This window comes from Bison bison, unplaced genomic scaffold (assembly GCF_000754665.1).
Source record: "Bison bison bison isolate TAMUID 2011002044 unplaced genomic scaffold, Bison_UMD1.0 scf7180017864464, whole genome shotgun sequence".
Classification (NCBI taxonomy): Eukaryota; Metazoa; Chordata; class Mammalia; order Artiodactyla; family Bovidae; genus Bison; species Bison bison.
Window position 1 is genome coordinate 824,860 of NW_011495025.1, and position 25,611 is coordinate 850,470.

The 25,611-nt window shown below is 38.1% G+C and overlaps 1 protein-coding gene across 2 annotated transcripts in view; it reads right to left on the reverse strand.

Moving 5' to 3' along the window:
• The window catches only part of GRID2 (glutamate receptor, ionotropic, delta 2), a 1,587,604-nt gene that overhangs the window by 385,549 nt on the left and 1,176,444 nt on the right, over positions 1-25,611 (reverse strand). For both annotated transcript variants that reach the window (XM_010860143.1, XM_010860142.1), the window contains one exon: positions 5,493-5,594. In XM_010860143.1, the coding sequence (XP_010858445.1) occupies positions 5,493-5,594 (102 nt within the window). The remainder of the gene's footprint in view (positions 1-5,492; positions 5,595-25,611) is intronic.

Genomic DNA, 25,611 nt, shown 5'->3' on the forward strand with positions numbered 1-25,611 from the left:
ATATATATATATATTTTTTTTTTTTTTTTCTTCTTTGCCTCCCTGGGATTAGCACAGTGCTTAGCTTACAATAAATGCTCAGTGATAGTTATTGAGTCAAACCTAATAGTTTAGGGTGTACCATGCAATACTCTTTTACCTTTTTCTGATCTCAGATAACATTTCCATTTTTAGAGGCAAATAAGGCCTGCTTAAAATAATTCCCAAGATGTTAGACTTATAACAAAATATTTTAGGCAAAGCAAAATTCTCTTAATATGATAGTTCAGTAGGTAGTTACCTGCTACACCCTCCTCATGGTGATTGCTTGGGAAAATTTACATGTTTCAACAGAGTTTGGACTTTGCTTTGTGTGGTGTTGTTTTAATATAAACTGCTTTGGTATATTTTCTATGTTTATATTTCTATGGGTCTAGTGACAGCTTTAGTTCAGATAGTAATTTTTTTCACTGCTGTTATTCTCCTATTTTTAAAAATTGGCTTCATTTCTTACTGTTATTTCTTTCCTTTAGGAGGTATTCTTTATTTAGTCTGTCTCTTTACCATGGCTTCACGCCCAGTTTTGTTAAATTTAAATTTCCAGGAATATCCATTAACTTAATTAATTTTGTAAAGATAGTGTCCACATATTATTTAACCTAAAATGTTTTCAATTGTAAAATGAACAATTGTTTCACCTACCACTAATAAAGACAAAAAAAATGCTACCAATTTTAATTGCAGGAAGACATCAACTGAAAGACTCATCCTGATTCAAAGATATTACAATATGAAAGACTATGTTTTTTAATTTATAAAATACAGAAAAAGCACCACCACAGCTCTAACACAAATTTCCAATCATATTTACATAAAGTTATACAATTATGTTTATGGTAGTTTTAGGCAAAATAGTATTGTGCTATATATTCAATGCAGAAAAAAGGCATTGCATTTTTTCAAAAATATTCTTAGAGCTTTCAATGTCCTGCTAGAATGAAACTCCCCAAAGTCAATATCTTTATCTATTTTGCATGTACCCCAAGCAACTAGAAGAGGACCCTCAACAGATACTTCTCAAATAAATTTATGAGTGAGTTTATGTTTCATTAGAGATGCCATATGTCTGTTTTAAGAAAACTAAATCAAGAAAATTAGAGTTATTAATGAGTGATCTCCTTCTAAAGGCCAGTTTATGTTTTCCAGATATCTAGTACTTTTTCTTACAGAATAGCTTCTTAAATCTTCCATTTGTCACCAACTTCTTTCCATTTTATTTTCATAAGGATTCATAATTATTATGATGATACTTACAACTCAGTGATGTTTCCAATAACTTTCGTGAATAACCATGAAAAAACTGTATGGCATAATTGGTCACTTATGGCTATCCATAGTTGTACAACTTATGAAATGAAAAGGAAAAAATAATCCTAATAAATGCCTCATATTAAGACAGTTGGTCCACTTGGTAAGCAGTAGAGATCAGTGGACCAAATATGGAAACAGAGTTTGGCAGAGGGAGATTTATTCACATTCTTTCTTTTCCTCCATTTCTAAGAAACTTATATGGCTTTGGTGATGGCTAAAAATAAAGTTATCCTTATGCGATGCCATTTTTAAAAAATGTTTTTAAATTATGAATTCAATAGCATCTGTAATCTCAATAGTTACATTTAAATTAAACCTAACATGAATTTATTCTGATTCCAAAGACAGAATGTCAGAGAGGCTAAAGACATAGCCACTGGGATCAGGATCTTTGGCTTCAAGTTTGGGCTTGAAACTCATCTCTGGCTCTTGTTAGTTATTATGGACATGGAAATTTAGTTAATTCTTTTGAGCTCTGTTTTCATCCTTAAATGTAATTAGCACATATCTTATAGAGTTTTTTTAAGAATTAAATTAGTTAACACACATAAAGTTCTTAACAGGTCAGACCAAATAACAGATACTGAAGATGGTTTTTCCTTGTTTGCCCTCGAGTCCCTCACGGCCCCACACTGTGACCTAAGAAGAAGACCTTCCTGGTCTTCTAACATTACTTGGGCTCCCTTGCCTTCTGCTTCTGGTTGGATTTGTAATTGGAAATGATGGAAGTAGATGGAAAGATAGGAGGAATGACTTTAGAGCACCCGCCTCTCCATTTCTTCGCTGCCTGAATGTGATTTGAGTGCTTCTCCTCCAACCTCTTCCCACAGCCAAGGCCACCACTTCTAAGATGCGGTTTCTGTTCCATGGCTCTAGCTTTGCTAGACTCTCTCCCCCATCACATCAGTCTTTAGGGTTGCTGCACATCTAGGCCCTGACACTTCAACACCCTTGTTGATTTATTCAACTTTATTTACATTATTTGTTAATAATCCCTTCATTTAATTCTCTTTACTTAACCATTTGAGTCCCATTCACTTGCCCCTGGCATCATAAACAATATGCTGCTGCTGCTAAGTCGCTTCTAGTCGTGTCCGACTCTGTGCGACCCCATAGACGGCAGCCCCCCAGGTTCCCCCATCCCTGGGATTCTCCAGGCAAGAACACTGGAGTGGGTTGCCATTTCCTTTTCCAATGCATGAAAGTGAAAAGTGAAAGTGAAGTCATATCTGACTCTTAGCGACCCCATGGATTGCAGCCCGCCAGGCTCCTCCGTCCAGGGGATTTTGCAGTCAAGAGTACTGGAGTTTATTTAGTTTAAGATAAATATTAGATTATTTTCTTCAAGTGTATGAAGTATCTTTAGTAGTGATGGGATTGGGAGTTTCAAAATTTAAACAAGACAAATCAAATTCTATTAACCTGTGTGTCTTTGATAACATTACTTTCCTAAGAAGTAAAGAATCTGTGGTGTGTGTGTGTGTGTGTATAACTGGGATTAGATTTTTGTTAGAATGGAATAAAGGCTAAGATACCTTCTCTCATGGCCTTTACACATGATCCCTCCCTCCTTTTTCTCTCTTTGGAAATGGCTAGTGGTAAATACTTGGAATACAAGGGGTTATTGTTTAGGTGACTAAATCAAGTCCAATATAGAATTCTGAGTTTCAGGTTTAGTTGACATCATGATTTTAAAGTTGCTGCATTGACTTAGGGAAGAGTGATTCTCAGTGATTCTCAGTGTTGGGTGGAAGAAGCTTGCAAGGTCATATAAGTAGGAGCTATACCTGGAAAGGGTCTTATAGGAAATAAATAAGAAAGTCATGGCTGCTTTCCATTCAAATAGGAATTACAGGAAGAACCAGAAAGCCTGAAAAATTATTAAGTACAATGGCTGTATACCGAGGAAGTTTAACAAGTGTAACGACCTTTTGCTCAACTGGGCACCCAACTCATAAATTCATATTGTACCACAGAAGACTTTAGGGAAACAGCCTTTCCATATCTCCTCTCACTAAGCACATTCAGGGTCAGGGCAGGGCTAAGCTTGAAGAAAACGGATCATTTACACGTCACGAAGGTGAGAATAGGGCACGAAGGTATTAACAATGTGTGAGGCAATACCATTTCACGCACAAAACAGCAATCATTTTTCTTGGCCTAGAAATGAATTGAAAATAATTGGCTCTATGAAGCTTTCCCAGTAAAACTCACTTTCATCTTATTCAGAGTTAAGCATTTCTACCTCTCAAGAAAATCCTATAGCTACTGCAATTCTCACACTTATCACAGTAGGAATAGAGGGAGTAAATATAATGTTAAGGAGGAAGAAGTTAAGAAATCTAGAGTCTGGCTTTTTGGATTTGAATCTCAATTCTTTCTGCTACTTACTATCTGTATAATCATCCACATTTTTTTCAACCTCTGTATGTCTCAGTTTCTTCAACCAGATTCTTGGGATCAGAATACTATTTATTTATTGGAAATAATATGAGGACTGAATAAGATCATACATGAAAACAACTCAGTAGAGTATCTGCACATAGTTAGTATTAAATAAATCTCAGCTGTTTCATTACATATGCACCTGCCAGCAAAAGTCTATGTGTAACTTGAGGCATAAATATGCACATAAGTATATGTGTCATTCATCTTATACCCATTACCAACTAACTCTATCATACAGTAAGTACTAGATACATATTTAATGAGTAAATGAGGCTAGCTTGCCTAAAAATATGTATGTCAAAGGCAAAAGCAAAGCACATATATTTTCTTTTATTGTGGTTTTCACTTGAGCTTCCATGTTAATCACTAGAGAAGAGACTATTATAGTTTATTATGCTTTAAATACCTTTTTAAAAAAAATACTAGCACATCAGTGAAAATGCATATCTACACTTCTGAGTATGTACAGAAGCACCTGCACAATTAAGTTTTCAAGTACTCATAATATAATTATTTGCCAAACAATGAAAATCTTGTTAAAACCATAGCTAAAAATAAATTATAGGCACCAAAAGGGAAGATAGACTCATCGTCTAAATTTCTTTTTATAGAGAGTTTCATAGATCCTTCTTATAGACAATGAAATTATGTTGAGTCTGCTTAATTTGTATTAAACAATGTGCAAAGGGCAGTCATCGCTGTTATAAATCCTGATAAATATTCAATTAGCATCAACACATCAAAAAAGACCACTTCTCATGTTTACAAATTCTGTAATTTTTTAGGCTATAAGAAAGAATTGTTCAAATTTAAAAACAAGTGGGCTTTTCTGAAGAAAACTGAAGTTAATAACTACGGGTTATCTTTTTGAAATGTATTATAAAGAAGCATGAGGTTAAACACATTGAGATAGGCAGGGAGAAGGCATGTCTTCATCCCCTATGGCTATTTAGACAGCACCAATTGGAGCATTTTGCTATTGAAGACTATTTCTATTAACATTTTATTTATATATCATGTGAGAAAATAATAATATATAGAATAAACAGTTACCATTTATTGTTTTTTCTACCAAATGGAATTATAATAAATGTTTCACATGTATAATCCCATGTAATAGCCACAGAATCACTGGATGATAAACTCAAAACAACAGAATCGGATCTGTCCATTTTAATTATTAGTGTCCCCAGGGATTAGTAATGAGCTTAAATACAGTTGATACTCAATAAATAACTACTAAACAATACGATGAGCTTCACTTTGAAGTAGGTCCTTCCCAGGAAAGCTAACGTTTCAGTGTTACTGAATGTACTGTATTTGATCAAATCCACCCTTGTTTGGCATGGTTATCTTCATTTACATAGACCATCGGATTTCAGTGAGAGGATGCCTGAGAGAGAACTCCATCTTGTCATGTGTAGAAAACTATAGAAGGATAGAAATCTGGTCTAAGCTGTCTAAGTAAGTTATGAAATTAGCACTATAATTAAAGGAAAAGTATGTAAAAGCCTGATTCTGACACACATAAATCGAAGGCTGGAAAATATGATAATTACAAGTACCATACAATGCATAGTTAGGATTTTTTAAAAGCTCTTTTAATATTGTGACATCAGTTAATGAAACATAAAGAAATGAAGGATAAAATAACCTCCTGGAAGCCAAAACCACAAGGCTGATATCAGACTTACCAGAACAGTCACCACACGTAGAACCACTCCACGCATGTTATTCTCCAGTTTCTTGTCAGTCAGGGACCCATTCAGCCCTGTGACAGGATTCCAGCACCCAAGCTGAAAGATAAAATAGCTTGGTCACTTTTCTGCCTGAGGAACAGTCCAATCACCTATATATAGACCTTTCAGAGAACTGCATGATAAATCTTGGAATAACATAACAGAAAGTGTCCTGTGCAGTTTTTGCTTTTTAATAGCAAATGAAGCAATCAAAAATGATATTTCCTGCTTTTAAATATCATATGGTATATGACAGTATCCAGAGGGCTTTAGGGGACTCACTGAAGACATATGACTTAATGAGGAGTTATAAATACACCAATAATTCAGTCCCAGTAATACACTAATTAGAAAAATAATAGCACATATAATTCTAGTATAATGCCTGTTCTAATGTATCAATTACTGCACAAGTTAGATTTTCTTAGTTTAAATGGTTTTAATTAGATCTTACATTGCTTTTATTGGGGAAAAAGCTGATTTTTAATGTGGTTAGAGGGGTCACAGTTTTTATTTGAGGAAAATAAAACATGTATAAGGCTTTGTTGTTTTCAAATATCCACAGTACATAAAACAATGTAATTTGCCTTTTTTGTCAGTGCTATCAATCTACATGGGAGATTTTGGCAGCAGTCTTTCCCTTAAAGTCTTGCAATGATTTACTGCTCTTTGCTCTCCAAAGTACTGGTGTAATTTTACATTCTCATGTAGTTGTTATCTCTTGTAACATCCAAATCTGAGGGCTACCAGTCTAAAAACTACTGCCTATAAATTCCAACGGGATAAAAATGGATGACTCTCAATTCAGAAATAAGGAGGAAAGAGAGATGCTGTGATTTGAATTAACAGATAACTGCTCAAGAAGCGAAGCTGCAGAGATTGTTGCAACACACATCTTGGGAAGATATACCATGCTATTAATTCTGATGCCAGCCCCAATGAGCCTTCCCATTTGGGAACTTATTCCATATTTTCAGGCTTTAAAAATGTAACAGAACTTTAGTCATGTTCAGAGACTGTTTTGATCAATTGAATGGTTTATAGGGGCACCTGGTTATTCGTGCTGCTTCCTGTTAAAGACTGTATTATGTCCTTGTATTGCATTTTGGGAGGGATTGGGGGCAGGAGGAAAAGGGGACAACAGAGGATGAGATGGCTGGATGGCATCACCGCCTCGATGGATGTGAGTTTGAGTGAACTCCGGGAGATGGTGATGGACAGGGAGGCCTGGCGTGCTGCGATTCATGGGGTCACAAAGAGTCGGACATGACTGAGCGACTGAACTGAACTGATTGCATTTTGTTTGAAGCTTCTGAAGTCATCAATATACCGGCAAGTCTTCCTCACAAATAAACAATTTAGGTGCTTCTTTTTAAGCTCCTCAAAAGGTGCTTAAATAAGAAAATTAAAATGTACATAATATATCTTAAGAGAACGGGTTGTCACATGTAAGCAAAAAGCCAGATTTTTCCATATTAAAATAATGTGGAAAAAGCTGCTAATTGTTGGTTTCAACTGTAAAAGCACATTAAATTCATACAATGATGTGTCATTTTTAGTTACATAAAAGTCTAATTAGAACTTAGATCCAATTAGCAAATCCAAATGTGTTGAAAGTCTAATTATCAGAGATATTGCAGTCCTCTTGCCAAATTTAAAACCTTATGAAATTTCTTTTGAGTTTTTGTTCTCTTCTGAGGTCAACCAGTCAATCCTCAATTATTTTCATTGATGTGCACTTTTTCTAATTACTTCTTCAAGAAGAGTTTAATTTCATAGACCATATAATATTGGTGGAAAAAGATCTAAAACAAAGTAAAAAGCTAAATTTCCAATGCTCTATCCACCTTTTACAATTACATTACCTAATTCTAAGTAAATGAATAGCTTTTAGAATGTCATCTTATTCATGACTAGTAGATCTCAACTGCCAAAGTAAACACAGGGTTTTTTTTTTCTCCCTTGGAGTTATTTTTTAAGTTTGATGAACTTATTGTCAGTTTGCCTAAATAAATTACATTTGTTAGTGCCAACTTGAACACAGCATTTTGGTGTATTAACTAGTCAAAATATTTACTATTGGAATAACAACAAAACCTGATAAGCAGTTTGTTTCAATAATGCTCTGGACAAACAATTAAAAATATATAATTTCCAGCTTCTTCTTAATTATGTCTTCCTTTAAACAGAACTAAATGCAGTCAATGATTTAAAAATTCTAAAGTACTCTAGTAATGGGGGGTTTGAAATATTGATAATGAAATAGCATTTGGAGGAAGTAGAGGTGGTGGCTATATCTTATCTTCTGACCTTGGCAGTGACTTAAACATTATCTGTTTTATATATATACAAAACAGATATATATATAAATATATATACATATATATATATATATATATAATGTTTCTTTTCTCTCTCTCCTCTCTCTTTCACTTTTTTTTGTTTTTTTTACTCACACTGATTTCTTCCAGTGGCCATGCATGGCCACTAACCCCATCCTGCCTTTTGGAGAATTGCTTTCTTTTTTCATCCCTAGACAACTGCTTTCCCTTTTTCATCCCCCGACTTTTTTCATGACTCTGACTCTCTGGTTTAGCAATTGTTAATAATTGGTTGCTTGACCTGAGCCAATAAAAGCCCTTCCTTGGAGGTTTATTTTTAATATCAAGTGTGTGCATGGTGGGCAGATCAATAAGTTGATATGAAGTTTTTTTAATGTTTTGCCAGATTCTCTCATATATGCTACAGAACATATAATTTTCTCCTTTGCTTTATGAAGGTCTTTCACCTTTCTGTTTTCTTTCTTCTTTTTTGCCATCCTTCTAACATGTCTATGGATTATAGCACTTAGAAAGTTGAAAAGTTGTTCCTGTTCTTAATGAAAGCAGTCTAGATTTTAAGACTTAACTTTTTTTACTCAACTCAGGTATCCTTTCATATTCACCTGTTCTGATGCTTAATATTAGCTAAATGTTAGCTGTAGTCACCAAAAACTAGAGATGGAATTTTGACATAGAGAAATTCAGGATACAGACTCTCGGGAAAACTAGAAATAAAGAATATCACATATAAACACAGTCATAATAAAGAAATACTAATTTCTACATTGAATAGAACTTTTTTAAAAAACATTTTTTGTAATACTTTCTATGTGTCAGCCATGGTACTGGGGCTTTTCATATGTGTGAGTTCTTAGTCATTCAGTCGTGTGCAACTCTTTGGAACTCCATGGACTGTATCCCACCAGGCATCTCTGTTCATGGGATCTTTCAGGCAAGAATACTGGAGTGGGTTGCCATTTCCTTAGGCTGCCACATAGCATTAAGCAGAGTTCCATGTGCTATACAGTAGGTCCTTGTTGGTTATCCATTTTAAATATAGCAGTGTGTACATGACCATCCCAAACTCTTAATTGATATTTTGGCAATAAAATTTAAAAGGCAAATTATCACCATTATCATCACTTTTATAAAAATAATTATAACACATACATAGTGCACATGCATGAATGCTCAGTCACTCAGTCATGTTTGACTCTCTGCAACCCTATGGACTGTTAGCCCGCCAGGCTCCTCTGTCCATGGGATTTTCCCAGCAAGAATACTGGAGCAGGTTACCATTTTCTTCTCTAGGGGATCTTCCTGATCCAGGGATGGAACCCAGGTCTCCTGAGTCTCCTGCATTGCAGGTGGATTCTTTACTGCTGAGCCACCAGGAAAGCCCCACGTAGTGCATAGTATGTACTAATCATCTGTAAAGTGAAATTGCTCAGTCATGTCCAACTCTTTGTGACCCCATGGACTGTAGACTATCAGGCTCCTCCATCCATGGGATTTTCCAGGCAAGAATACTGGAGTGTGTCGCCATTTCCTTCTCCAGGAGATCTTCCCAGCCCAGAGACTAAACTTGGGTCTCCTGCATTGTAGGCAGACGCTTTACTGTCTGAGCTACTAGGAGCTGTGCATATATTGATAACTTCATTTCTCAAAACCACCAAATGATGAAGGTATCAATATTACTCCATTATAATGAAAATGCTGATTTTATACATCTTTTTGAAGGATTACTCAAGGGTTGAGATTCCTTAATTTCTGTTCATACCCAAGAATCTCCCTGAGATTCACTTCAAGCTATTCTGTTTGATTATAAAAACTCCTTCCAATAATAGCCATAAAAATGGGTTAGGTTCACATAGATCCAAACTGAATTTGTCTCTACAGTGGGTCATAGCCCTTGCAGCAGAGCAAGATTGACAGGAAAATTGTTAGATAAAATCTAGATTTTCACTCAGGTTTAAGTGTCAGACTTAACTAACAACTTCTCTGGTTCGTTGTTTGAAATGTTTTTAGCTTAACTTTGCTTCAGAGGTTGTTTTTGTCTGGTTGTGTTGTTTTTGTTTTAAACAATGAGACCAGAGACTAACAAAGATAATACACACAAAATTTCACACTATCTATTTGGCTGGGCATTTTCTAAGTAAAAATAATAAAAGTGGGCCCTGCAGCACATGAGATTTACAGAAAGTCGCACTGCTGATGGCAAAACAAGATGCATTATCTTCCATGGTCTGACCGTCTAGAGGACATTTAGAAGGGATTAAAAAATAAAGACCAATTCAATTTCCTTTCAATTACAGTATATAGATTTCCTATGGTGTTTTCTGGTGATTGCCTAAAGTCATTTTAAAATCTTAAAATGCTTAATGCTTTAATTATTTCCTTCACTGAAGCTTTAGCAATAATAACCTTGCAGCTTTCTGTTCAAATCAATGTAATATCTGTGTTCGACAAACTGGCTGATGTACGTGCACGAGCACAGTAGCATGCTCCTAACATCATGTACTGTGTCATTAGGAAATGACCAGGTTTCAGACATTTCCTCTTTCCCCTCAGTGTTTCCACTTTTCATTTTTCCATGGGCTTTAAAGGGTGACATTTGACTTGGGCTTTACATCACTATTTTTCAGGCAGTGTTTCAATGTCAAAAAGAGCTGAACTGTTCAACTTCAATTTTACACTCACTAGTTTGTAGGCTTTAATAACAGGAGTGAAGAGAGCTCTTAATTGAATACCAAACAATTCCCTACATGTATTACACTGTATTCATAGGGAGCCAGCCCAGACAGGTTATAGCACCATAGCTTCAGCTTCAGGACACGAAATATCCACAGCACTGGGGACCTTGCACTCCCCAAAACTACATTTGCTTTCTCAGCCTTCAAAGGAAAAGAGGGAACAACAAAAGCTGGGCAAAGTGCCTGAAAGCTAGCCATTTAGAAATGCACAGCATTATTTGGTAGGTATTATTTCTGTAATGGGATAGAAAGTGTAAGAAAAAAATACATATGGCAGGTTGACTTAGATACATGTTTTATAGAGTTAAATTGGAATTTTTTTTTGACATGCATAGAAATGCAGTGTGCCAGTAATCCTTCCAATGATACTTTTCTTTATGGTATTTCCACCTGTAAAATAGGTTCAATTTGTTAGACTTGCTCACTGGGGGATGATTACTTCCTCCTAAGATTTTATTCCTACAGCTTGGTCATTACCATGAAGTAAGAGTCATTCTTTAGATTACATGGAATAGCCTTAGCACTTGAGTTTCCTTCAGGAGAAAATGAAAAGTCAGAAAAAAAAAATTACCTGTTTCCACAGCTTATATCTCCCTGCCCACTGCTGAAGACAAAACCTTCTGGACTATTTAACAATGTACATGTACAACAAGACAAACTTGTTAACTGATTTCCATAAATTAAGAATATCAACATGGAATATAGATATTAAATATATACAGGAATTTATTTGTATATTTATATAAATACATATAAAATATAGTTCAAAAGTGTTTATGGCCGCATTATAACCACTTCCAGTCATCAGCTGGTATTTGACTGGTTTAATGATCTATATCTCTATCCGTTCAGTCGTGACCAACTCTTTGTGATCCCATGGACTGTATCCAGCCAGACTTCTCTGTCCATGAAATTCTCTAGACAAGAATACTGGAGTGGGTTGCCATTTCCTTCTCCAGGGATCTTCCCAACCTAGAGATTGCGTCTCCCGCATGGCAGGCAGATTCTTTACCGTCTGAGCCATCAGGGAAGACGGTTTAATGATGCTCTGCCATTGTTATATGTTTTCCCTTCTTTCATAATTCTCAGTGTAAAATTACTATTACATAATATTTAGAGAAAATATCGCATAGCAGTTAAGATCAGGAACTCTGGAACCAGACTGTGTTCAAGGACCTGCTCTGATAATTGCTGGGTGTGGCCATTGGGGCTCTGATCCCTCTCAAATAGGAAGAATGAAAATTACTTCCTCATAGGGCTGGTGGGACTATTAACTGACTTAACATATGTTAAACATTTAGAAATGTTCCTGGCACATAAAGACTAGAGAATTGTTCATTATTATTATTCCTATGTAATCAGCATGTTTTATTCCTCTCCCAGCCTTATCATCTGGAGTCACTCACTTGTTTCAGTGATGAAACTTACCTCAAAAGTGTGGTTCTCAACTTTGGCTGCACATTAGAATGATCTGAAAGCTTTATACAATTCTGATGTCCTGCCTAACCCCAGAACAATTAAATCCTAATGTCCACTACTCTAAAACTTGATCTAACATCCAGGGAATGCAATCCCATAAAATGGCTACTTAACCTTATTGACTAAAGGCATCCTTTTTACTGGCTTCCTTTGCAAAAGCTAACTAGTGACACTTTCTCAAATAAACAGGCTCTTTTATTTTTCTTGTTTTAAGTAGTACAGGAGACAATGAACTCTGAACCTGAATAACGCTTACCTTGTCTGCTGTTGTAGTCCTAGTCCTTATCATAGCTTTGGTGTGTTGGTACATGATTGGTCCTAATAGAGATCTGATAAATGAAATGCATATATTACAATTCCTGCTGTCCTCTTTATTATTCTACCTTTTGGGCTTTCCAGTTTGACATGAATAAAAACCAAAATATCCCCAATCTGATACTGTGTTCAACTATATAATATTATATCTCTGACAGTTTTTGTGATTCTTCAGGACAATTGCTCCATACTAAAATTCAGTTAGCTCTCTTTTTCTTTATGATCAGAATTTTCTTCCAAATAACATTTTGGCACTTATTGATTATTATCTGATAAAAGCGGTTGGATTTCTTCTCTTTCATTCCATGCTACCTTGAGATATTTTAAAGGTGATCTTCATTTTAAAACCACATTAGGAGTGTTAATCTTTCCTATGTCTTCATCTTAATGATCTGCAGGTGCCCAATGCCTTCTACAATAGTGTTTTGTAAAACACTATTGTAGTTTTACAATTATTTATTGTAGTAAAACAATTATTTTTATAAAACTTTCATGATTTAATTAAAGTTATTGCACTTTAGATCTTTGTTCCCAAACAACCAAAACCTTATGCCTAGATGTATCCTTATGCTCTACTGTCTCTTTAATATCTGTTTAGATATCTCAAAGGCACCTCAAATATCACAAGAGTAGGCTCATAAAATTCACCTTTACCAGTTCCACTAGCCAGCAACTAAGAAGTCAGTCTTATCATCTCTCAATACTTTATCCATTGCCAGTCTACAATTTCAAGTCCTTAAAAAACAAAACAAAACTTTCAAACCCACTTCACTTCATCTCCTTACCACCATCCTAGTCCAAGCTAATTTTATAGCTTCTCTTTTACAATCTTTACACTGCAAACATAAACATACATTTTGATATGATGTCCTCTCCTATGATCTTTCTGTAGGTTTCTATGTTTCTCAAGACAAAGACTAAACTTCTAATACGACCAATCAAGACCTCTGTGATTTGTCACATTTTAGAGTCACAGTCTCAGGTCATGTCACATTCCCTCTCATTCTTTAGGCTCCAATCACTAGTCTTACTTCAAATTTCTTGAGTTAGACATAATCTTCTTGCCTTAAGGATTAACCACTTGAGAAGTTAAAAAAAGTCCCAATGCCAAAGCCATATGCCATGTTAAATAAATCAGAAAGTGTTGAAAGCATTAGTCACTCAGTCATGTCTGACTCTTTGTGACCCTGTGGACTGTAGTCCGCCAGGCTCCTCTGTCCATGGGGATTCTTCAGGCAAGAATACTGGAGTTGGTTGCCATGATTTCCTCCTTCCTGACCCAGGGATTGAACCTGGGTCTCCCACATTGCAGGCAGATTCTCTGATATCCAAGACACCAGGGAAGCCCCAAATCAAAAATTCTGGGCAATTTTCAGGTATCAGTATTTTTCAAAAATTTCTAAGATGATTCCAAAGTTTAGTCAAATTTGGTAATCAATGGTTTTAAACATACAGTCTTACTTGATTGGAAAAATCTTAGAAACCTGCCATTCTTCAGTGAATCACTGAATTCACTCTTACTCATCCTATAGACCTCAATGCAAACATTACAGCCTGGGGGAAACCTTCCCTGACAATCTGATCCACCCCCAGGCTAGCTCATGTCCTTTCAATACAGCATCAAGTTCCTCTGTTTATAGTAATATCATAATTAGAATTTTAATCTGTATTTTATATTATTAACATTTATTGTGCCAATTATCTGTAAGTTTCCATGGAGTCAGGAAGATTGATGTTTTGTACCATTCACTTTATTAAATACATAATTCCTGGCACAAAGTGGGGCTTCAATTTTTATTGAGTACTAAACAAATTTAGATGATTTTTAAATGAGAAACTTAATATATCTTGCAGCAATCGCTGATTGTTTCTTAAATGATGTCTTAAATGAAGATCGTAATGATATGGCCAAGACACTGTGCTGTCAGCTAATAGCTGAGCTTTTTTTTGTTTGTTTTAATTTGGAAGGAAGATTTGCAACTCTCATTCTTCCTGGGTACAAATCGATGAACTCTGCATAAAGATCAGGGAATGCTTTTCAAAAACCTTCAATATGAGGAATTATGATCTTACCTAACTCTGTAGAGAGTAAGTTGTCATATTAGGGCTATAACTGGAACAATTATATAAAAACAATAGCAATAATAAAAATAGGATGTAGCTTATGAAAGGTGCTTCTTCTATTCCAGGCCTCATTTTAAGGCATGTACTTATTCCATCTCAGTAACAAGAGATTCACTGTATACCCAGGAAATACAAACTGTTGAAACTTTGGAGAATGAAACATCACCCATCTAGCAGAAAGCCCTCCTGAGAACAGAGAAGGCTCTTGAGAAATCCAGCCCCTGGCTAAAAACCTATATATGATTTTTTTAAAACCTGACCATAGGCAATTACAAAGGCTTTACCTGACAGGTCTGTTGAAGGGAATTTCTGTCAAGAACTCAGGCCTTTTGGCCCACCATACTTTTATTTATATCTGCATTGTTAGCCTAGGAGCCTCTATTCAGAGGCCTCACTATTGGAACCCTGGGCTCTGAGAACATCCTATTCACAGAAAGGGGTAACCTTGAGAATATGTTATTTCATTATTAAATAACACCCAGTACTTGTCCATTCCTAGCCCTTCCTTTCTTCCTTCCTCTCCATTCCCCACTCAGGTCCATAAAACTGATCCTCTTGATTGGGATTCCTCCAGCAGTGACACAATTCCCCCATCCCATCTGCGCTGTTACACCGACTGTCTCTCAGTGTCATCCTATAGACAAAAGTTAAACATTTGGGAAGCAATGAGTTTTTTTTATAGACTTGCTTTTCCTTTGGCAGGGTTTCTGAAACCCAGATTCGATACGTGGGTCACTAAGATCGCCTGAAGAAGGGAATGGAAACCCACTCCAGTATTCTTTCCTGGAGAATCCTGTGGGCAGAGGAGCCTGGTGGGCTTCAATCCATGGGCTGGCAAAGAGTCAGACACGATTGAGCAAATAACACTGTAATTTCCTATGGCAGTAGTGAGTAAAGCCTTAATTCCTACTTGTATTTTGACTTGCTGTCTTAATCAACTACACCCTCATTGTGGCAGGGCAGCTCTCCCAGCTCAGTCTTGACATCTCTCACTTTATAATGGCAGTTCATGTCTCCTGATACTTCCTATGAAGCAAGCATTGTCCCAAGTCTTGGATACCACTTAATTTGCTTTTCTGCTGTAATCTTATGTAGCCACTATAATTATACCCTAATTTTAATATATGAGAAAATTGAGATCAGAGAGTTTAAATGACCAGGTCACTCACCTAACAAGTGAAATAGTGAGGATTTAAACTCAGGCAGTTTAACCCCAGAAAACATTAGGTCTTTCTGACCTCAAGTAGCAAGATACTTCTCAGAAAAGAATGCAGCAGCAAGGGGGCTTAAAAACAGTCCTCATGGATTTTGAGTGCTCATTTCCCCAGTTTAGCTCTATTTGTGTTGTGGAGTCCATGAGAAACTGAAATTTCCTTATAACAACTTTTTTTTTTGGTCTCAACTATTTACTTTGGGTTTCTGTCACATAGGGTTCCCAAGTGGCTCTAGCGGTAAAGAATCTGCCTGACAATGCAGGAGATGGACAGGACACGGACGGGTTCCATCCCTGGGTTGGAAAGATCCCCTGGAGAAGGGCTTGCAACCCACTCCAGTATTCTCGCCTGGAGAATCCTATGGACAGAGGAGCCTGGCGGGCTACTGTCCATAGGATTGCAAAGAGTCAGATACAACTGTAGTGACTTAGCATGCACATGGATTTACAGCTAAAGTATATGAACATTGTTCTAGGTGGTATGAATACATTCTATAACTAAGTCAATGTAGGAAAAGAAAGATATTTTTGAAAGGAGGGCAAACAGTAAAGAACATTAGATTGGGTGTTAGAAGGTTTTACTCCAAATAAGAATCATACTTTTTGAATCTTAGCATTTTCATCTGAAAGTGAAATGGTTTGTTAATGTAAATGAATTCCAAACTTATTTCTCACAACTCACAACTTGTTAGTGATTGGGTCTACTTTGTGGATAGATTTTTTTTGTCATATGAGCAAATCAATTTAAAAAACATTTAAAACCAAGTAAGGATTATTGTTATTGACAAAGGGGAAACTCATGGAATCATTTATATCCTCCTATTAAACTGAAAGCCTCACAAAGGCAAAGATCTTAGCCAGGTTTATTTGTTGATGCAAACTAAGCACCCGTATGGTTCACACACAACAAATATTTGTTGAATGCATGAATGAGTCTTATTTTTCTCAAAGAATAAATTAATTTCAGTGCCTTGAGGATTTTGCAGCACTCAAGTTTTATCTCAAGGTGAGGAATAGATCAGCTAATCTCATAAAATCCTGTCTAGCTTTGTGATTCTACAATTGTTTAATATGACTGGATATATACGAAGGGACATTCCTGTGATGGACAAAGGAGGATTTCTCATTCAAATTTTCCAAAATAACTCTGACTAGAAGCAGTACAATCAGCCACTTCATTCAGTTTATCTGATGCTAATGCTGACATGACACTTTTGTCCAGGTCACCGTGTAATTCTTCCTTTCCAGCTCCCACTTAATCAGATCAGTGCTTACTTGCAAAATGAGGGTGGAGTGCTTGAATTTCCTGGGTAGCTGTGAATCATCAAATGATCGACTATGCCTCTAAGCATTCTTAACTAGTTCTGAATATAATTTTTATTTCATTGTAAAATATTACAAACATCGAGCAATTGAAACTTCCATAAATCAGGCATGTTTTAAAATGCTGCTGCTTCTGCTGCTACTAAGTCGCTTCAGTCGTGTCCCACTCTGTGTGACCCCATAGACGGCAGCCCACCAGGCTCCCCTGTCCCTGGGATTCTCCAGGCAAGAACACTGGAGTGGGTTGCCATTTCCTTCTCCAGTGCATGAAAGTGAAAAGTGAAAGTGAAGTCGCTCAGTCGTGTCCGACTCTCCTCGACCCCATGGACTGCAGCCCACCAGGTTCCTCTGTCCATGGGATTTTCCAGGCAAGAGTACTGGAGTGGGGTGCCATTGCCTTTCAGTATACTTCAAAAAAGAGTTGATACTACTTTGTGGATTTATTTGTTTTTCTAATTGCTCTTTTCTAAATAGGATTCCCCCTATATACTTCCATTGGCAATTATTATCTATAATCGCATATATACTATAAGGATGAGAAAATGCAGGGGTTTGGAAAAGGTTAGAACTAACTAATCACAATAATCTGCAAGAGATTTAGCAATGGACAATCTAGTGAACTCTAATACAACACTGTACATAGTCTAAACACATTCTCTGTCACTCAACATTTATAATCAAGATACTTATTTATTAAAAACTTGCTGTGCTGGTATTATGAGATACAAGGAAATATAGAGCACATCATTTTTACAACCAAAAGTGTGTGATCTTTTTGACATTTTAAAGCACAAAATTTTTTAAAAGAAAAAAGCTACAACAAAAAAACTTCCACATATTCATAATTCCCAAAAGATGATATAAATTAGAAGTATTTAAATATGGGAGGTAATCTATGATAAAGGACTGGTTAGCATTAAAGAAAATTACTAGAAAAAGCAGAGCATTGTAAAAGGAAAGAAAAAGCAGAGTACTGTATAAGTAGCTTGCAAGACAGCCACATAGAATTCCTCCTATGCCTGTGCCTGCATAATTATCTTTCATCAACAGGCGTGGTCCATTTCCCTTTCCTGACTCTGGGGTTGCTTTATGACTTCATTCACCAACAGAATGAGGCAGAAGGGATGACACATGATTCTGAGCCTGGGCCTGGGTCTTAAGAGATCTTGTATTACTTTTCCCCCCATTTTTAGAAGCCAGAAAACAAGTTTTCAAAAAGGAATGGTTAGAATACTTGGTAATGACAGACTATGTGGAAAGAAAAATAAACCACATGGAAGAGAACTAAATAACACCAATCAACAGCTAACGCCCAGGCACCAGACGTGAGTGACACCATCTTGGATTCTCTGGCCCCAGCTGAGTAATATCAGTCAACACCATGCGGAGCACAGCTGATCCATCCCCACTGGGCCAAGGCTGAATACCAGACCCACAGAATCCTTAGAAATAAAATAGCTTTTGCTTTAAGCCAATAATATTGGGGCTGTTTTGTTACTCAGTAATAAATAATTGAAACCCAAGGTTTATGGGAAGTCAATAGTTGCCTTTGCCTCTGAAGTTGACTGGAAATACTCAAGGCTTCTAGAAAGCAGTAGGAAGTTGAATATATGTACATGTGTGAGGAATTTTCTTTTCTTTCCCCAATATCTTCCTTTATATTATAAAGCTTTAAAAAAACAGAGAGAGAGAAAGATGGTGGAGGAATAGGTGAACACGGAGTATATCTCTCTCCATTGATACATAGGGAATACAACTTCAGACACAGATGTGCATGGAGAACACCATCTGAGAGTAGACAGGAGTACCTGACCAGTGGAAAAGAATGTATAAACCACGCAAAACTCGGTAGGACGAAGGAACTGGGGGGAAAACAGGAGTGTTAGTAGGATTGGACCTGCCCTCAGCGGATGGGGGAACTAAAGCAGGTGTCCAATCCTCACATCAGGGCAACTATCTAAGTCAATGGAGAAATATTTAAGGCTGAGAGTGAAACAGCTGATCTGTGGCAGCCTAAATGGAATGAGAATCAGACAGTCCTGGCTGCAGCCATACATACCCCGGACAGGGACGCAGGTTCCCTGGAAGACACAGCAGGTGGGAGCCGGAGTTTAGGGATTGTGGGGCAATCCCACAGCAAGGACTGCTGTTGATTGTGGAGAGACCAATCGAGGGGATGTGAGGGAGGAGACTATGGTGGGAAATTCCTGTGGAGGAAAGCCAGGCAGCCATGGAAGCAAGGTGATACTGCTGAGTCATGAGTAGGGGGTGGTTCCATCACCATAGCCTCTCTCTCCTCACCTGCCAGCATCAGCAGCTGAACAATTGAGAGGCTAACCCATCAAGTGCCTGACGCACTGAACTACAGAGTAGGACCCTACCCAGGGTGACCTGTTAAATGCCTGATGTGTCGATCTACAGAGTAGGTCCCCAGCCAGGGGGACCCCTCTATGTGCCTGACTCACTGAACAACAGAAAAGGACCCCAGGCAAGGGAGTCCTCTAAGTTCCTGAATGGGCAGAGCTATGGAGAAAGACTAGCCAAAGAGGCCTTCTGATCAACAGCTACAAGAGGATTGAAAAAAGACTCTGGTAGGGCCATAACTCCTGCTGTGGAGGCATTACGTGTCCCTGCACGATTGGTGCCACCAGGGTATCCACAAGCCAAGCAGCTGTGCCACCTTCAACTCTCACTAAGGCAGAGCTTCCACAGACAAAAAGTCTTGCATGTATGCACACAGGGTCACTTCAGTCGTGTCCAACTCTGCGACACTGTAGACTATGGCCTGCAGGGCTTCTCTGTCAGGGGAGTTCTCCAGGCAAGAATCAGTTGAGTTCAGCTCAATCACTTAGTCATGTCTGACTCTTTGCGACCCCATGGACTGCATTACACCAGGCTTCCCTATCCATCACCAATTCCTGGAGCTTATTCAAACTCATGTCCATAGAGTCAGTGATGCCATCCTACTATCTAATCCTCTGTCGTCCCCTTCTTCTCCCACCTTCAATCTTTCCCAGCATCAGGGTTTTTTCAAGTGAGTCAGTTCTTTGCAGCAGGTGGCCAAAGTATCGGAGTTTCAGCTTCAGCATCAGCCCTTCCATTGAATACTAAGGACTGATTTTCTTCAGGATGGACCGGCTGGATCTCCTTGCAATCCAAGGAATTCTCAAGAGTTTCCTTCAACATCACAGTTCAAAAGCATCAATTCTTCAGTGCTCAGCTTTCTTTATAGTCCAACTCTCACACCCATACATGACTACTGGAAAAAACCATAGCTTTGACTAGACAGATCTTTGTACATAAAGTAATGTCTCTGCTTTTTAATAAGCTGTCTAGGTTGATCACAGCTTTTCTTCCAAGGAGCAAGTGTCTTAATTTCATGCCTGCAGTCACCATCTGCAGTGATTTTGGAGCCCCCCAAAATAAAGTCTCTCACTGTTTCCATTGTTTCCTCATCTATTTGCCATGAAGTGATGGGACCAGATTGCATGATCTTAGCTTTCTGAATGTTGAGCTTTAAGCCAACTTTTTAATTCTCCTCTTTCACTTTCATCAAGAGGCTCTTTAGTTCTTTGCTTTCTGCCATAAGAGTGGTGTCATCTGAATATCTGAGGTTATTGATAATTCTCCCAGCAATCTTGATTCCAGCTTGTGGTTCATCCAGCCCAGCATTTCTCATGATGTACTCTGTGTGTAAGTTAAACAAGCAGGGTGACATTATACAGCCTTTACCTACTCCTTTTCCTATTTGGAACCAGTCTGTTGCTCCATGTCCAGTTCTAACTGTTGCTTCTTTACCTGCATACAGATTTCTCAGGAGGCAAGTCAGGTGGTCCTGTATTCCTATCTCTTGAAGAATTTTTCACAGTTTGTTGTGATCCACACAGTTAAAGGTTTTGGTGTAGTCTTAAAGCAGAAGTAGATGTTTTTCTGGAACTCTCTTGCTTTTTGATGATCCAGCAGATGTTGGCAATTTGATCTCTGGTTCCTCTGCCTTTTCTAAATCCAGCTTGAACATCTGGAAGTTCACAGTTTATGTATTGCTGAAGGCTGGCTTCGAGAATTTTGAGCATTACTTTGTTAACATGTGGGATGAGTCCAATTGTGTGGTAGTCTGAGCATTCTTTGGCATTGCCTTTCTTTGGAATTGGAACGAAAACTGACCATTTCCAGTGGCCATTTCCTATGGCCACTGCTGAGTTTTCCAAATTTTCTAGTATACTGAGTGCAGCACTTTAACAGCATTGCCTTTTAGGATTTGAAATAGCTTAGCTTGGAATCCAGGCAAGACTACTGGAGTGTATTGGCCAATACTGGTTGCCATACCATTCTAGAGTATATGTCCTGCTGCCCTAGCCACAAATTCCCCTGACGCTGTGGTGCTGCCAGAACCCCTGCAACCCAAGCAGCTGCGCCACCTCCACACCTGGCCCTCACAGGGACAGACCCAAGTCCTCCAGGGCAGCCTCAGGAAGCAAATCCCAGTGGACAACCCCATGTAGAGGTGGAAATAAAACCACAATCAAAACCCAGGGGCAGTGTGGCTAAGGAAGAGGACACAAAAGCTTCCCACCAGCCATATAAGTTGCAGATTAAATCCACAGGATCAACAAGGCAGACTGTGTGTCTAAGGAAAATATAAAAGGAAACAGATCTCTCACAAAAGAAAACGCACTAGTTCTGCTAGCTGTGGACACTGGAGGCAAGAACACACAGGAGTAGGGCTAATTTAGAATCTGAGCTGACCCCACAGCAGGTCCAGAGATCAGTACAGGGAGGTAAGGTACTTTATTTTTGTTGGACTGTTTTGATTTTGCTTATGGGTGTACATGTGTATATTCAGTCACACTTTTTATTATTACTATAAACCTCTGCCTCTATGTTGGGCTTTTGCAGTTCTGTGGAGTTTTCCTTTTTTTTTTCTTTCTTCTTCCTTTTTTTTCTTTTCTCTTTTTTATAATTTTACTTTTTAATTTTTAAAAACCTATTTGATTTTTTCTACATTTATTTCTTGTATGCTTTTCCTACTGTTCTTCTCCCCTTGTAGTTAATCTTTAATGTATATAAATCTTCTTCATCTATCTCTATTTAACTTTGCATGTCTATTCTTTCTTTCCTTTCATCTCAATATATTTGTTAATTTTGTTTTCATTGCTTTATTCTTCACTAGGCACCTTGCTTTAGTTTTGTTTTCCAGTCTGTGCTTTAGTTAGTTTTGTTCTTAACTGGTAAATATAATTTTTGATTCCCTCTGTTCCCATTTCCATCTACTGTACTTAATATTTGTTGGACTGTTTTGACTTTGCTTATGGGTATATATGTATATGTGTATATTCCATTATTTTAATTATTATGTGTCTGATTTTGTAACTGCCATATGTCTGTGGTTCCTGTTTGGTTTCTCATTTTTGGGTATTTGTTTTAATCTCACTCCCACATTGAAGGTCAGGAAGGGCGGTGGTGAGGAGATACCCCTCGTTCAAGGTAAGGAGCAATGGCTGCACGTTGCTGGAGCAGCCGTGAAGAGATACCCCACACCCAAGGTAACAGAAACCCAAGTAAGATGGTAGGTGTTGCAAGAGGGCATCAGAGGGCACACACACTGAAACCATACTCACAGAAAACTAGTCAATCTAATCACACTAGGACCACAGCCTTGTCTAACTCAATGAAACTAAGCTATGCCCGTGGGGCAACCCAAGATGGGTGGGTCATGGTGGAGAGATCTGACAGAATGTGGTCCACTGGAGAAGGGAATGGCAAACCACTTCAGTATTCTTGCCTTGAGAACCCCATGAACAGTATAAAAAGGCAAAATGATAGGATACTGAAAGAGAAACTCCCCAGGTCAGTAGGTGCCCAATATGCTACTGGAGATCAGTGGAGAAATAACTCCAGAAAGAATGAAGGGATGGAGCCAAAGCAAAAAGAATACCCAGCTGTGGATGTGACTGGTGATAGAAGCATGGTCCGATGCTGTAAAGAGCAATATTGCATAGGAACCTGGAATGTCAGGTCCATGAATCAAGGCAAATTGGAAGTGGTCAAAAAAGAATGGCAAGAGTGAATGTCGACATTCTAGGAATCAGCGAACTGAAATGGACTGGAATGGGTGAATTTAACTCAGATGACCATTATATCTACTACTGTGGGCAGGAATCCCTCAGAAGAAATGGAGTGGCCATCATGGTCAACAAAAGAGTCCAAAATGCAGTACTTGGATGCAATCTCAAAAACGACAGAATGATCTCTGTTCATTTCCAAGGCAAACCATTCAATATCACAGTAATCCAAGTCTATGCCCCAACCAGTAACACTGAAGAAGCTGAAGTTGAATGGTTCTATGAAGACCTACAAGACCTTTTAGAACTAACACCCAAAAAAGATGTTCTTTTCATTATAGGGGACTGGAATGCAAAAGTAGGAAGTCAAGAAATACCTGGAGTAACAGGCAAATTTGGCCTTGGAATATGGAATGAAGCAGGGCAAAGACTAATAAAATTTTGCCAAGAAAATGCACTGGTCATAACAAACACCCTCTTCCAACAACACAAGAGAAGACTCTATACATGGACATCACCAGATGGTCAACACCAAAATCAGACTGATTATATTCTTTGCAGCCAAAGATGGAGAAGCTCTATACAGTCAACAAAAACAAGACCAGGAGCTGACTGGGGCTCAGACCATGAACTCCTTATTGCCAAATTCAGACTTAAATTGAAGAAAGTAGGGAAAACCACTAGACCATTCAGGTATGACCTAAATCAAATCCCTTATGATTATACCGTGGAAGTGAGAAATAGATTTAAGGGCCTAGATCTGATAGATAGAGTGCCTGATGAACTATGGAATGAGGTTCGTGACATTGTACAGGAGACAGGGATCAAGACCATTCCCATAGAAAGAAATGCAAAAAAAGCAAAATGGCTGTCTGGGGAGGCCTTACAAATAGCTGTGAAAGGAGAGAAGCGAAAAGCAAAGGAGAAAAAGAAAGATATAAACATCTGAATGCAGAGTTCCAAAGAATAGCAAGATGAGATAAGAAAGCCTTCTTCAGCGATCAATGCAAAGAAAAGGAGGAAAACAACAGAATGGGAAAGACTAGGGATCTCTTCAAGAAAATCAGAGATACCAAAGGAACATTTCATGCAAAGACGAGCTCGATAAAGGACAGAAATGGTATGGACCTAACAGAAGCAGAAGATATTAAGAAGAGGTGGCAAGAATACACAGAAGAACTGTACAAAAAAGATCTTCACGACCCAGATAATCACGATGGTGAGATCACTGACCTAGAGCCAGACATCCTGGAATGTGAAGTCAAGTGGGCCTTAGAAAGTATCACTATGAACAAAGCTAGTCGAGGTGATGGAATTCCAGTTGAGCTATTCCAAATCCTGAAAGATGATGCTGTGTAAGTTCTGCACTCAATATGCCAGCAAATTTGGAAAACTCAGCAGTGGCCACAGGACTGGAAATGGTCAGTTTTCATTCTAATCCCAAAGAAAGGCAATGCCAAAGAATGCTCAAACTACCACACAATTGCACTCATCTCACACGCTAGTAAAGTAATGCTCAAAATTCTCCAAGCCAGGCTTCAGCAATATGTGAACTGTGAACCTCCTGATGTTCAAGCTGGTTTTAGAAAAGGCAGAGGAACCAGAGATCAAATTGCCAACATCCGCTGGATCATAGAAAAAGCAAAAGAGTTCCAGAAAAACATCTATTTCTGCTTTATTGACTATGCCAAAGCCTTTGACTGTGTGGATCACAATAAACTGTGGAAAATTCTTCAAGAGATGGGAATACCAGAACACCTGATCTGCCTCTTGAGAAATTTGTATGCAGGTCAGGAAGCAACAGTTAGAACTGGACATGGAACAACAGACTGGTTCCAAATAGGAAAAGGAGTACGTCAAGGCTGTATATTGTCACCCTGTTTATTTAACTTATATGCAGAGTACACATGAGAAATGTTGGACTGGAAGAAACACAAGCTGGAATCAAGATTGCTGGGAGAAATATCAATAACCTCAGATATGCAGATGACACCACCCTTATGGCAGAAAGTGAAGAAGAACTCAAAAGCCTCTTGATGAAAGTGAAAGTAGAAAGTGAAAAAGTTGGCTTAAAGCTCAACATTCAGAAAACAAAGATCATGGCACCCGGTCCCACCACTTCATGGGAAATAGATGGGGAAACAGTGGAAACAGTGTCAGACTTTATTTTTGGGGGCTCCAAAATCACTGCAGATGGTGATTGCAGCCAGTAAATTAAAAGACGCTTACTCCTTGGAAGGAAAGTTATGACCAACATTGACAGCATATTAAAAAGAAGAGACATTACTTTGCCAACAAAGGTTCATCTAGTCAAGGCTATGGTTTTTCCTGTGGTCATGTATGGATGTGAGAGTTGGACTGTGAAGAAGGCTGAGCGCCGAAGAATTGATGCTTTTGAACTGTGGTGTTGGAGAAGACTCTTGAGAGTCCCTTGGACTGCAAGGAGATCCAACCAGTCCATTCTGAAGGAGATCAGCCCTGGGA